This window comes from Equus caballus, chromosome 15, assembly GCF_041296265.1.
Source record: "Equus caballus isolate H_3958 breed thoroughbred chromosome 15, TB-T2T, whole genome shotgun sequence".
In the NCBI taxonomy this organism is placed as follows: domain Eukaryota; kingdom Metazoa; phylum Chordata; class Mammalia; order Perissodactyla; family Equidae; genus Equus; species Equus caballus.
Genome location: NC_091698.1, coordinates 81,825,783 through 81,840,004, shown reverse-complemented (window position 1 = coordinate 81,840,004; position 14,222 = coordinate 81,825,783). Strand labels below are relative to the sequence as shown.

Sequence of the window (14,222 nt, the reverse complement as noted above, 5' to 3'; positions counted from 1 at the left end):
CCTAATTTTTAAGTTAAGATGATATTTACATTTTAAGGCCAACTTGCAAAAGCCAGACTATTTGGCACATAGAGAAAACAGGCTGATCCTGAAGCTTTAAAAAGTTTTTTGTTTTTTTTTAACAGTATTATACAGATAGCTTTGAGTTGGGATAAATGATTTTTTTTAAAAGGCTAGCAAAATACTTTCAATTTTGAAAAAGTATCTGTTAATTCAAAGATGTTTTTAGTTATTACCATAGTTAACTTTAAACTTGGGTTTTTAAGCCCAAAGACAATGTTTTACAGTGTTCTTTAAGTTCTGAATCCCACTTGCCTGTACATTTTCAAATTAGTGCATTTAAAATGTAACTTTACATATCCTCTATCTTCATGTATTAGCATTGGTTATAACTTTTTTCTTGCTTATGGAAGTAATGTATGTTAATTTGGGGGATTTTAGAAACATAGAAGAAAGCACAAAAATTACTACAATTCTATTGCCCCTAAATAAACACTATTCTAATTTTGGTCCATTGCTTTTGAGTCATTTGGTCACACACATACACATATACATACACACACATAGGCATATATATGTATATATACACATAAATATAACTTTAAACAAAGTTGGAAAATTAGATTTATACTTTTGTTTGTACTTAATGTTATACTGTGATCTCTCACATTGTTATTTATTCTTTGAAAATGTGTGTTTTAAAGGTTGGGTAGTTTTATATTATATTTATTAGTTGGGATTGTCCAGAAAAACAGAACCAACAGGATGTGTGTACGTGTGTATATATGTGTGTGTGTGTGCGTGTAGAGAGAGAGATTTATTTTAAGGAATTGGCTCATGATTGTGGAAGCTTGGCAAGTCGGAAATCTGCAGGGTAAGTCAGCAGGCTGGAGACCCAGGGAAGAGTTGGAGTTTAAGTCCAAAGGCATTCTGCTGGCAGAATTCTTTCTTGCTTGAAGAGGTTAGTCTTTTTCTTTAAGGCCTGCAACTGATTGGGTAAGGCCCACCAACATTATGGAGGATAATCTTCTTTACTCAAAGTCTACTGATAGAAATATTAGTCTCATCAAAAAAAATACCTTCATAGAAACATCTAGAATAATGTTTGACCAAATATCTGGGTACCATGGCCTAACCAATTTGACACATAGAATTAACCATCTCAGTTGGTATATAGTCACGCACCACATAATGATGTTTGAGTCAACAATGGGCTGCATATATGATGGTGGTCCCATAAGATTAGTATCATACAGCCTAGGTGTGTAGTAGGCTGTCCCATCCAGGTTTGCATAAGTACACTCTGATGTTGGCACAGTGACGAAATCTCATAGCCTGATGCATTTCTTAGAATGTATCCCCATCGGTAAGCAGCACGTGACTGTACTATAATTTTGAGTTCTGTTTCCCTATTTGGAAAGGAAAGCTTTTCTAGGTTTTAACAATTATAATATTACATGCAATTAAACACCCTTGTATGTTTAATATATTTAATATATACATGAGTGCCTGGAGCTTTATATGCAAAACAATGTCCCTGCTTTCATGAAGCTTACTTTCTATGAGGAAAAACAGATAACACTAAGAAGTTAATAAAAATGTCAAGTATTCATAAACGTGCAGAAAAATAAAGCAAGATAAGGAGAGAGAGAGTAATAGAAGATGGGGGCATAGGGTTTTATAGAAGGTGGTTAGAGAAAGCCCTGTAAGTGTCTATTTGAGTAGAGACGAAGTGAACAAAGCAGAAAACTGTGCGGATACCTGAGTAAAAGGCCTTCTGGGGCGAGGTAAGAGCAACTGCACAGACCCTGCAGTGGGCACATGCCTGGCTGGTTTGAGAACAGCGAGTGGCCAGGAGTCTCCCTGGAGTGGAAGGAGCACTGGCATTGCAGGGTTATGGGGAGGGAGCTGACAGACAGGAGGCTGTAGTCATAAAGCGGGAGGCTAGTGCTCTTACTAATAATCGCAGAGCGAGCTGGATAGATGAAGTAGGCATGGAAGGAAAATCTGCATCTCTAATCTCTCTGTGTCTCTGATTAGTTCACCTGCCGACATCGTGACTGTACGTTTAGAACTACTTATACTTGTATTCACATTCTACCACAGAGTTCAATTTTGTCTTCAGATCCACAACGTCTGTGGCAAACTGAAAAGTAGTTAACTACTCATCTTTATAGTGTCCTTGGGAGTCCTCGTTCCATGTAAGGGCCTGCCAGCTGTCTATAAAATATCTCTTTGTAGTCGCATGCCTACGATGTTCTCCTCAAGTGACTGAGAGGAGCTGATTGCTTTTCATGTTTAGAGCCTTTACTTTCGACTTGCTGGGGATCTGTAGGTATTTAGTTCTTTGACCCAATTCCTCAATTATAAAGTAATATAACACTTTTTTGTGTGTGTGAGAGGAAGATTGGCCCTGAGCTAACATCTCTTGCCAATCTTTCTCTTTTTGCTTGAGAAAGATGGTATCATCTGTGCCAGTCTTCCTCTATTTTGTATGTGGGATGCTGCCACAGCATGGCTTGATGAGTGGTATAGGTCCACGCCCGGGATCTGTACCTGCAAACTGCCCCTGGGCCGGTCCCTGTAACACCTTTTATAGGCATGTTCTTTGAATATTTTAGTGTTGTGGAATCCATCTGTGATTTTTGGAGGCTTTGAGGACCCCGTGCTCTTAAACTTATTCCTAGAAAAGTTGTGTTTATATATATAGTTTTTTTCTTGTGACTTGGAATAGTCTGTGAATTTCAGGGTGCAGCTGAGGATTGCAGGTTCTAACATCTGCTGTCATCAGAAGGTAGTTTTCATGATCTCCTCCAGCAGTTGAGGCCAGATTTCTGAACACTACTTTTTCCAAATATATTTGCTGATTAATGGGTTTGGTTCTTCTTGGAACTTATAAAGTTACCTCATGGAATGGAAAAAGAAGTTTTTGCCAACAATTGGAACATATACTTGTCTCTGTAACTCTATTCAGCCAAACCATGTTCAGATGTTTGTACAAGATGTGCTAATCATGTGCCTGCCTGTTGTGGAGTGGTTTTGGTTAGTGACATTAGCATGCTCTGTGCCTGAGCAGCGCAGATACTTCGCTTTGCATTGAAGCCCTAAATTATTGGGTTAAAAAAAATGTTGATCTGATATATTTGGCAAATTGCTAGTTATTTCTTTTGGATGTCTAGATCCTTATGTTTTACTAGTATTTTAGTTTGATTTTTTTAGCATCTTATATTTTAGTATTTCAGTTTTTACTATGTAAGGACTATTTTATGAAAATTTTAGTTTATTAGTATTTTGTTCGTAGTTCAGTTTTCATTGTATATTGAAAATTTTATGAAACATCTTAAAGAATTCTAAAAATTTGAATATGAATTTCAGGAAACTGTTATAAAAAGTCTATCAATATCTTACAAAGTTTTCAAAATCCTAATAACTAGACATCTCTAGGATCTTTGTTAGGGACTGACTAAATTGTTTATATCTTTTCGTTTGACTTAGTATGCTGTATTCAGTAATTACAGAAAAATTAAGTGCCATTTTTATGAGAGAAATTCTGTGCTATTTTCTTACCTCAAGCATCTTCCTTTATTTTGTGGCTTCTAATGGTCTGTTCTTTTGTTTAGAAAACAGCAAGGCTCGAAGTAATGATTTTGCTGAAAAAAATGGACTTAAGAAATATGAATATGTCTTACATCCAAGAACTACAGGCTTTACTTTCGTAGTAGACCGTCTAAGAGAAGGTAAGCACCCGTCTCAAAGTGTACTTTTTATGTAAGTGGCAAAAATTGCTAAACTTTGTATATAGCTCTTTAGAATTTACAAAGCACTTTTTCATATTTTATCTCAAGAAATGAGATACTGTATTTTCATGCTTGTTTGACCCCATGTAGTAAACTGTTTTGTTATGTATTCCCTAGAAATATAAAAGATATCTTTGGAAAAACACAAAATGTTTTTTCCCCTCTTTTGGAATAGACAGCAGATGATACATACAATTAGATTATCATACCATTTTTAAATGTTTGGCAAAGTAGAAAAATTATCTTGAAAGTATCATCACTTATACTATAGTTCTTTATAGCTTAAAAAATATTTTTACATTCATTATTCCACTCACTCCAACAAATGATTCTGGTTGCTAGAAAGGCAAGTACTCTACCTCCATTTTATAGTTAAATAAAACTGGCATCCAGGGCGGGTAGTACATTTCTGTAGGTCAAGGGTAGAACCTCATTCTTCTGCTTCCTAGTTTGTGGCTCATACTACTTACTACCTCATACTTCCTCTAGAGCCGTGTGTCTTGAACGGCATGTGGGGATGTGGTGATTCCGTTGACAATATCACACCCATTTAGAACAATTCAAAGCTCAGAGTCACCTAGCAGAAGAAAATTCTTGTTTGCATGTTTCTGCTCTCCACTCTGATTTCTACCAAACCTATTGTATAATGGTGACGTCTGTGACAGATTATCTGGTAATTGCTACATTGTCCTAAAACTGCTTGTGTCTACCATGAAAGGTCTTGAACCATTATGTAAGAAAAGGTATGAAGTTTTTCCTTCTTTCCCAAATGGCATTACTGTTGTTCCTTCAGGGTTTAATGTGCTTTAAGATACAAAGTATAACCTCAGTTACTGAACTCTGCCAAGATGAAGCATCTTTACAACTAAGTACCCTTGGTTTTAAAGAACTGTGTAGTCAGTTCAAAATCACGTTGGTATAGTAAACCGAAAATGTTGTCCCTGTTAGTTTCGCTTGCTTTTGAAATTCTGTGGTTATAACTAATGTGAAACAGACTTGTGGGCATGCTGGTTATATTGTGTGTGAGCACTGAGTGTCCATCTACCCCTTGAAGCTGAGAGAGAGCGCAGTTCTTCCTGCCTGTGGAATGGGACAGGGAGGCACTGAGACGTTACAGCAGTGATTTTTTTTTAAACATGGTTCCACTTACTGTGGCATCCAACTTAGACTCACCCTTCTCATTCAACAATATGTTTTTTGTTTCCTCACATAATCTGATAGTTTATAGTATATAATGATTTCTTTAAAGGTATTTCTGACATCATGGGACACATTGATCTACTGGGTTTCTCTGTTAACACAGTGTGCTGTTGGAACACCTCTTTTGCTAATAAAGATCTTCCTAAATGTAGGCAGGATAAGTGAGAGATTATTTTATAGTGGATAAGGATGTTATCTATAGAGTTCTTTGTTCTGAAGTCTGGAAAATACTTTAGTAGCAAACTGATTTATAACTTCGGGGAATGTGTATTACTTAGTCATCACTCAGGGTGCTAGTCAACAGCCCCAGTCTGTCATTTTTCCTGCTAGAACTGGCAGCTGATTTCCCTCCACTCTCCATCAGTAAAAAAGAGAAACAAGTTAGGTGATTCCGTTTGCTTAAGTTAGAAAACTACAGTTAGATGATTCCATTTGTTTGAAAAGTAGAATGTGACCTGTATACTATAATAATAATAAAAATAAGAAATATGATTATGATAATAGTAATAGCAGCTAACATTTACTGAGCATTTATTAAGTACCAGGTTTTATGCCAAGTGTTTTATATGCAGAAGTTCAATTAATCCTCACAACAACCCTGCTTGGTAGTTATCATTATTAGTATTTGACGTGTAGGGCAAAACTGAAGCAGAAATTGAGGTGAAGAAGCTTGTCAGAGTTATTGGAATATGGTTCATCTGACTAAATATCCTATGCTCTTTCTTTTGTAACTTGGTATCTTTATATTATGATTTTAGTTAAAGTCTCCAAATCATAAAGCACTTTTTTAATAATAGTGAGCTGGATGATTTTCTTGTAAAAAGATTTTAAAGGGGCTGGCCCAATGGCGCAGTGGTTAAGTTCACATGCTTCACTTCGGTGGCCTGGGGTTTGCAGGTTCAGATCCCGGGCACAGACCTACACACCACTCATCAAGCCATGCTGTGGCAGTGCCCCACATAAAAAATAGAGGAAGACTGGCATAGATGTTAGCTCAGGGATAGTCTTCTTCGAGCAAAAAAAGAGAGATTGGCAACAGATGTTAGCTCAGGGCTAATCTTCCTTACCAAAAAAAAAAAAAAAGATTTTAAAAAAGAAGCTAAATGGCCAGATCACAGAAGGATGGTAGTCACAAGGGAGGTGGTTATGATGCTACTTGAGATGACGGGGGAGCAGGCACAGCCTAGGGAGACATCAGGTAGAGAGTTGAAGGCAACTTTGCTTTCAGGCGGTGGGAGGGTGTCAAGTGAACAGAAAGAGAAGAAAGTTTGATCAAGGATCAGAGATGAGGAGGATCTTAGAAATCATCTAGTCTAGAGTACCCGTTTACAAAAGGAGTCTAAGACTCAGAAAGGGCCCAGCACAACTTTTTTTTTTAGATTTTTTTTATTTTTTCCTTTTTCTCCCCAAAGCCCCCCGGTACATAGTTGTGTATTCTTCATTGTGGGTTCCTCTAGTTGTGGCATGTGGGACGCTGCCTCAGCGTGGTCTGACGAGCAGTGCCATGTCCGCGCCCAGGATTCAAACCGACGAAACACTGGGCCGCCTGCAGCGGAGCGCGCGAACTTAACCACTCGGCCACGGGGCCAGCCCACCAGCACAACTTTCTGTTCTTCAGACCCCTGAGATTGCTTTTGATAATCAATTATGTGAAAAAGAAGCTTGCTGTCAAAACAAATGACCATTATAAATAAATTATTCCAATAGAATCCTGGAGATCACATATTAAAACAAATTGCCATAAAGTAACATCTTTACCACTCATGCTTATAACTGAATTCACTGTTGCTGACATTTATTACACAATCACCACAAATGGGCAGATGAGAAGTTTAGGACATCAAGAAGTTAAGGATAAAGTCTTACCAGGAAGCACTGAATAAATGAAAATGCAAAACAAGGAAAGAAGTTTCTGTGCCTCTGTTTAGATTAAGAACATTTAGAAAACACACAGTTATCGTGAAATATAACACCCATTGTATAAAGTTATACAGGTGTGTTGTTCCTGTAATAGTAATTGCAAAAAGTTTACCCTGAGTACTTTGATTTTCACCATTTGTTTGCTTGCTTTATACTCTTACTAGGTCATAACCTTCTTGAGGATATGGAGTGTTCTGCACATAGAGACTCCATCAGTATTAGCTGAGTTAAATATTTTTTCCTTTATCTGAAAAGTAAGACGAGCATAGTGTCCTAGCATGTTCTTCTCAGTGCATTATATATTACACTGATAGATATCTGTCGTGGATGATTTATTTCATATGTACTTCTTACCATAGAACCTTTCAATATATGATTATGTAAGTTTTTTCAGTACTAGATTAACCCTAAAAGAAGTCAATAACTTAGAGAAAAGAGGCTTTTATATGAGAAAGTTTGTCTTTTTAATTATACAACTATAATAAATTTATCACATAATTTTAAAATTTGAACTCTTCGCACCAAAAATTAGTTATATCCATCAATACCTCTGGTGCTTCATCATTTTTAACAATAAATAGCTTTATTCTCCTTTGATTTCAAGCAAATAATGATTTGGTTGAATCATTATTTGATTTTGTTAAATGTTTTGTAAGCCAGTTACTGAGTTGCAACCACGTAATAATTACGTTTACCGTTAGGCGGCACAAGTGTGCATATTTGAAACAACTTGAAATTAAAGTAGTAGTGGGAGGTGAGAGAGAAAACACTTCATAGTTGTTTGAGGGTATGTCTCGTTTAAGATATGACCTTGCCTTCAAGAAGTTTACAATCTTCATGGATAGATAAGGTTAATATAATATACATGGAAAAATCTAAAACTAATATGACAACATAATTACATGCTGAGTTTTATGGTATATAATGTATAAATATTATGCCAAATAATTACAGGAGTGTTCAGTAAAGAGAGAGTGTAGACTTGAAATACTCAGTTAAGGCTTCTTTAAGAAGCTGCATTTCCCTTGGACCTTCAAAACTATGTCGTTTGGCTGGACAGAAAAAACGAAGATGGCTGAGGGCAGGAAAGGAAGAGTACAAGAAGGGGTACAGAATTTGGCCCAGTGTAGAGCTGAGCAGTAGACTAGACAAAACCAATCTGATAGAGCTGAAGACTTGTGTTGTAGAGTAACCAATAATATTTAAGAAGGTTGTCTGGAGCCATTATTATTGAAATTCCTGCCCCCAGATAGTCATGTTTTTAGTTTGTTCATTTCTAGATGAAGTCACTCAAGTGAGTCATTCAACACTTGTGTTAAGATTGTAAAACATCATATAGATGTATTTAAGATTCGAATTTGAAATAAAATGTTTTTTAATTCAAAGTAAAATAATCCATATTTCAATCCATATTTTGCTCATATGCCTAAGTTCTAAACATGAAGAAATGAAAGATGCTGTCTTTCTGCTAACCTAGGGGATACAGGGCTAACCACTAAATAAAAAGTTCCCACTAGGTAATTTGGATCAGCACACCTGATCAAAACTCTGCAGTTTGTATTCAGGGAGAGAGAATTACTGACTTAACACCCAGATTACTTATATAGTATCTGATAGTCCTGTGTTTGGCTCCCTCATTTTGCTCTGCAGTAGTTCTCATTTGCTCCAAGAAAGTTGTTGCTTACCTAGGAAGTAAAAGCAGTATACCAATCATAGATGGCTCAGTCTTCAACAGTGTTGTTAGATCATTTTAATTTCTTGGACTTTTTGCTTAGTGCATGACTAACTACCGATAATCCACTCTGTTTCTTGTCTGTAGTGGCTGTATATAGGGGGGACTAAAGATGGCCAGCAGGAGCCACCACTCTCTGTGGCTCACATTGCATTTATCTTAGTTGGTGAGCCTACCCCAGGATTGCATTTTGATGACCCTTCGTAACAGCCAGCATGTTCTAGGAGGCCAGGAAGAAAGGCAGACAGACAAACTATTGAAATATTGGGTGCGTTAAATGCTGTGCACTCTGGCCTTTTCATGTGACTTTTTATTGTTGGAAACTATTTATGAAATAGGATAAGAGCTTTCCCTTATGTTAAAAAAATGTAATTGTACAGTAGATCTCTGACATTTGCTAGAATATTTTCTGAGACCTTTTCCATTTCCCTAAATTTACAGATATCTTTGTAGCAGTTGACTCTCTTTTGAGCCATCTTACAAAGAACAAAGCTTTTATCTATTTATAGTGATGAATAAAATACAACAAAAGCTAAATGAAATTTGGATTCTGGTCAGTGGGAAAGCACATGGATCAACTAAGTGACTTGGTCCTACACATCATAAAGCAGACAGGATTGAAATTTGCCTCAGCAGAATTATATATGACCACGTCAAAGACCTTTGGAGTCTCTCATGTTGAATCTTTGAATGCCATGGTACTGCATTAGACCAAAAATGACATTTGTGGGGTTTTTTTGTTCATTTTAGTTCTCTCTCTCTTACAGCAAAAAATCTGAGCTGCTTATTTAGGATAGATCTTGTCATTGTGTTTAGTAAAAAAAAAAAGTCATGACAGCCTTAATGAAAAGTGATAGCAGTCCTGTATTCTGTACATAAAAACAACTATTTGACATTTATCAAGTACCTACCCTGGGCCAGGCACTGAGTTGTTCATGTGTTTACCCTGCTCATTAAGTAGAAACTCCCAGGGAGCTTTTAAAACACTGATACTCAGATCCAGGCTTAGACCTGTGGACTCCCAAGTCTGGTGGTGGGGTCTTGGGCACATAGCAATCCCACCAGCCTACTTTTTCACAGATCGCTTCATCCTCATAACTGCACTGGGCGATGGTTTGCCCTGTACCACATGCGAGAAGACTGACTTGCTTTAGCAACTAGCCTAGGTCATAGGGCTCTGAGTGGATGTACTGTGATTTAAACTCAGGTCTGTTTGATGCCAAAGCCCGTGTTCGTCCCAATGTGTAATAAGTTAACCACTTTTCTATTCTAAGTACTACAAAAATGTAATCTTTTTAGGGTTTTTTCTTACTTTCCAAGGTTTTACCCTGATATCCTTGGCTGTACTGTGCATTTTGTTTAAAAGGGAAAATATATCAAGGATTTCCTTTTTGTAAGTACCTCTTATTTTTCTGGTTTCTTTGTTTATCAGCTGCTTCTCCATTTCTCTAATCCTTAAAACAAAGCTAAAGAAAGAAACATAACACTCAAGTTATCTGTCCTTTCAAATTGTGGTTCCATCTTTTTCTTTCTTTTTGTCACCGAACGTCAAAAAAAATAGCCTGATAACTTGATTTTCTCAATACTAGCTCACTTCCTATAAAAAGGGGATTGTTTTAAATTATAAAAACAGAACATATTTATTGTAAAAGAACAATTAGAAAATTAATTATAAAGAGGAAAACGGCACCCATAGTCTTGTCAATCATTTCTCAGAAATATCTGATGCCTACTTGTGACATATAGTCTTCCTGTGTTTTTTCCAGATGTACTTGTATATATGTAACAAAATTAGGGTCAAATCATACATTTTGTTTTGTAAAGATTTTTTTTTAACTTATATAATGTGCAATTTTCTCACTATCGTTAAGTAATTTTTAGAAGTATGATATGTTAATGTATGCATGGTATTCTATTAGATAGAGGGATCACTATTTATTTAACTCGTCCTCTATTGTTCAAAAGTAAAATTGTTTCCAGTTTTCCACCCTTATAGGTAATAGCAAAGTATGCATAAATCTTTGTAATTATTTCCTTAAGATATATTTCCAAGTCTAATTGCTGAATCAAAGGGTATATATTTTTATAAGATTAAAAAAAAAGCTTATGCTCTGCCCCATTTCATTTGGCCATCAAATTCTATTGATATTGCCTTGCAAGCATCTCTTAGAGACATCCCACCTTCCTGCATTTCCATAGTGACCCCATTGTTTGGGGTCCCATTACTTATCCTTTTCACTCTTCCTGGCTTTTTGATTTGTCTGCCTCTGGTTTCTCCTTTGATAATTCAGATTGCACGCAGCTAACAGTCTTTATAAAGTACCACTCTAATGTAATTGTGTATATGTTTATTTGTTGAGAAAATCTTTCTTTGACACGTGTGTTGTTTTGCTGAGATACTAAGACATAGCCCATTTTCTTGAGTTTTGTGAGGTTTCGGAAACATAATTATAATGCAGTGTCATAAGAGATATGAATAGAAAGTATCTTGAGGACATAAAGAAAGGTTAGTCTTGGAGGGGCAGCCCCATGGTGTAGTGGTTAAGTTTGACACGCTCTGCTTTGGCAGCCCAGGTTCGGATCCTGGGTGCTTCATGGATTCAGATCCCAGGCATAGACCTACACCACTCATTAGCCATGCGTGGTGGTAACCCACAAACAAAATAGAGGTAGATTGGCATACATGTTAGCTCAGGGCTAATCTTCTTCAAGTGAAAAAAAAAGAAGGAGGAAGATTGGTAACAGATGTTAGCTCGGGTTAATCTTGCTCAGCAAAAAGAAAAATAAAAGTTAGTCTTTCTTTATCTAAAGTGACACTGAAGAGATAGCATATGAGTGCAAAATTAAACAATAATTAGGCATTTTCCAGGCAGAAAAGGCATTTTAATATTCGCATTGCTTGGTCAAGACTTTCTGTAATATGGTTCCAATCTACTTTTTAGGTTTTACCACTCAGAACCCTCCTTGATTCATTGTGAGCCAACCTATTTGAATTGACTATTCCTGACTGTGCATTATGCTTTCTGAATTTTGCCTCTGGTTATGTCTGTCCAGGCTAAAACCAGCAATGCTTTGCTCTTTTCTTTAATGTCCAAATGCTATTCTTCCTTTAATGATCTTCTTCTAAGAGTCCATTCCCATTTACCCCAGCTGGTAGTCATCTGGACTAAATATCTTTTTCCTCTCTAATAGGACTTGGCACATTAGACCTTATGTTAATAACCACTTTAATACATTTTACCTCTTAGGTTCCTAAAAGGACAGCAACGACCATGTCACCCAGACCATTAAGGGCAAAGATTTTATTTCTAAATCCAACAAATACCTTTCCATCTATATCTTATTTCCCCTCTTAGCACCATTTGGCACTGTTGATTCTTCTTGAAATACACTCTCCCCTTGGCTTCTCATTTTTTCTCCTACTGCTCTGGCTTCTCAAGACTCTTTTGCAGGTTCTTCATACCTATCTGTCCCTTGAATGTCTGTGTTCCTCGTAAGGCTCTCTTAGGTTCCTTTGTTCTCTCAAACCACACATCCTGCCTGGGCCATGGCACTCAGGTTGGTGGCTTAAATGATCATCCATATGCTTATGATACCTAAGTCTAAATCCTTAGTCCAAAAGCTCTTGGTTCAACGCCATACATGTGACCTTTGGTTCTGCGACCACTTGGAGATTCTGCAGGCACTTCAGCTTCAATGTTCAAAACTGAACTTGTCATTTCCCCCTAAACTGCTTTTCCTCCTATTTTCCCCACGCCACGGAATGGTGGTGGTGGTAATGATGATAATGATAATAATGGCTAAGATTAAATTGAGTGCTTATCTGCCAGGACTGTTCTGAGTGTTTCATATGAATTAGTTCATTATTTAATTCTTGGAGAAGATTTTATCATCTCCATTTTATGCATGAAGAAACTGAGGTACAGAGAAGTTAAATAGTAGTCCAGGATCACCCAACTTTTAAATGGCAGAGCTAGGAATCTGGCTAAGGAGCCTTTATCTTAACTACTGTGTATTGTTGACTCAATTGCACAAGCCACAAACCCAGAAGTCATTCTTGGCTCACCCGCTCTCTGCTCTCATGTACAGTGAAATCCCAACAAAGGTCTTTTGATTTCTATCTCTTCAATATCTCTCATATTAATCCTTTTGTTTTATCATGCAGCTGCTCAGCTGGTCTTCCTATTTCTGGTCTTGCCTTAACCAGTCCTTTCTTCACGTTGTACTGGAACGCCAAGCCTTTTTCTAAAGGAAGGTGGCAGCACACTAAGTCAGGTGCTCAGGCTCTGGAGTCAAAAGACCTGGGTTAGAATCCTGGCTTCACTAGAATTAGTAATGTGACTGGTCATATTACTTTCTGTCAGTAAGCCTCAATTTAATCCTCTGTATAATAGGAGTAATAATAGTGCTTATTTCTATGACTTTATAGGACTCTTGTGAGGATTCAGTGCAGTCATGTACATACAGCACTTAGCACAGTGCCTGGAAAATAGCAAGCACTCAATAAATGTTACAGTGCAAACTGATTGTGTCAGTTCCCGGCTGAAACTTTCTGGGTTTCACAGCGCTCCAAGGTTAAATCTGCTTTCTTTAACATGATTTACCGGGCCCTCTATGACCTGGTCCTTATTTACCTCTCTGGCCTGTTGCTTAACTCCTCAGTTGTACCTTTTGTTGTCACAGCCTTGCTGAATGGCTTTCCTTTCCCAGAGGGCAGTACTCTGAGCCTTCACTATAGATAGCTCCTCCTACTAGCCCATGGGTCACAGCTTGGTAAGGTTCATTTAGGAAGCCTTCCCAACTATCTTAGACTTCTATGTTCCCTATATGAATGCTTTTCCCACTATACTTGCCCTATATAAATGTTTTGCCTACTGTATTATCACTTGTTTATTGTCTGTTTCATCTATTAACTTTCAGTTTCCTGACTATGAGAATCAAGTCTGTCCCAGTGACAGTTTTCATCCTCAGCCTTCAGCACAAGTCTGACATATAAGAGATACTCGTTAAATTTTTTGAACCAATCAGCTCATTGGTTGATGTAATTTTATACCCTGTGTTTCTATAAAGATTTAAAGTGGCAAACATAAATATGTATGCTACAAGCAGCATCACGACAGTGGAGAAGAAATTAAGGTAAAGGGAAAAATAAGGATGTGAATTTAGTATACAAATGTATGTTATAAAGTTAGTATATATGTTATAAGATTAATATGCAGAATTTATGTTATAAGGCTCTATATTCCTATAAAATATGGGTCTATAATTGGCCCTCAGCTTTCTGGCACCTGCTGTAGAGGGAAACTGAATGGTATCATTGACAAGATCCATAGGATTAAAGCAAACAACACACTCAGAAAAAGCATGACCATTTCTGAAGGACTTGAGAGAAAGATCTCCCATGGTTCCTCACAGAGGACATTGTGCACTGTTGTGACCAGCGTCCTCACTGCATCTTTATATTAAATGTTCCCCATAGCCTCAGAATGCTTATCCACGTTGGCTAATGGCAGAAAGAGAAAGAGCAGTTCAGTAAAAACAGTCTCATAAGAGGTCAAAGCATTGGGCTACAA

At 37.1% G+C, this 14,222-nt stretch overlaps 1 protein-coding gene across 5 annotated transcripts in view; it reads left to right on the top strand.

The window, feature by feature from the left end:
* Positions 1-14,222, top strand: part of LCLAT1 (lysocardiolipin acyltransferase 1) — a 186,641-nt gene that overhangs the window by 110,740 nt on the left and 61,679 nt on the right. For all 5 annotated transcript variants that reach the window (XM_001500475.6, XM_005600096.4, XM_014731229.3 and 2 more), the window contains one exon: positions 3,621-3,737. In XM_001500475.6, the coding sequence (XP_001500525.3) occupies positions 3,621-3,737 (117 nt within the window). The remainder of the gene's footprint in view (positions 1-3,620; positions 3,738-14,222) is intronic.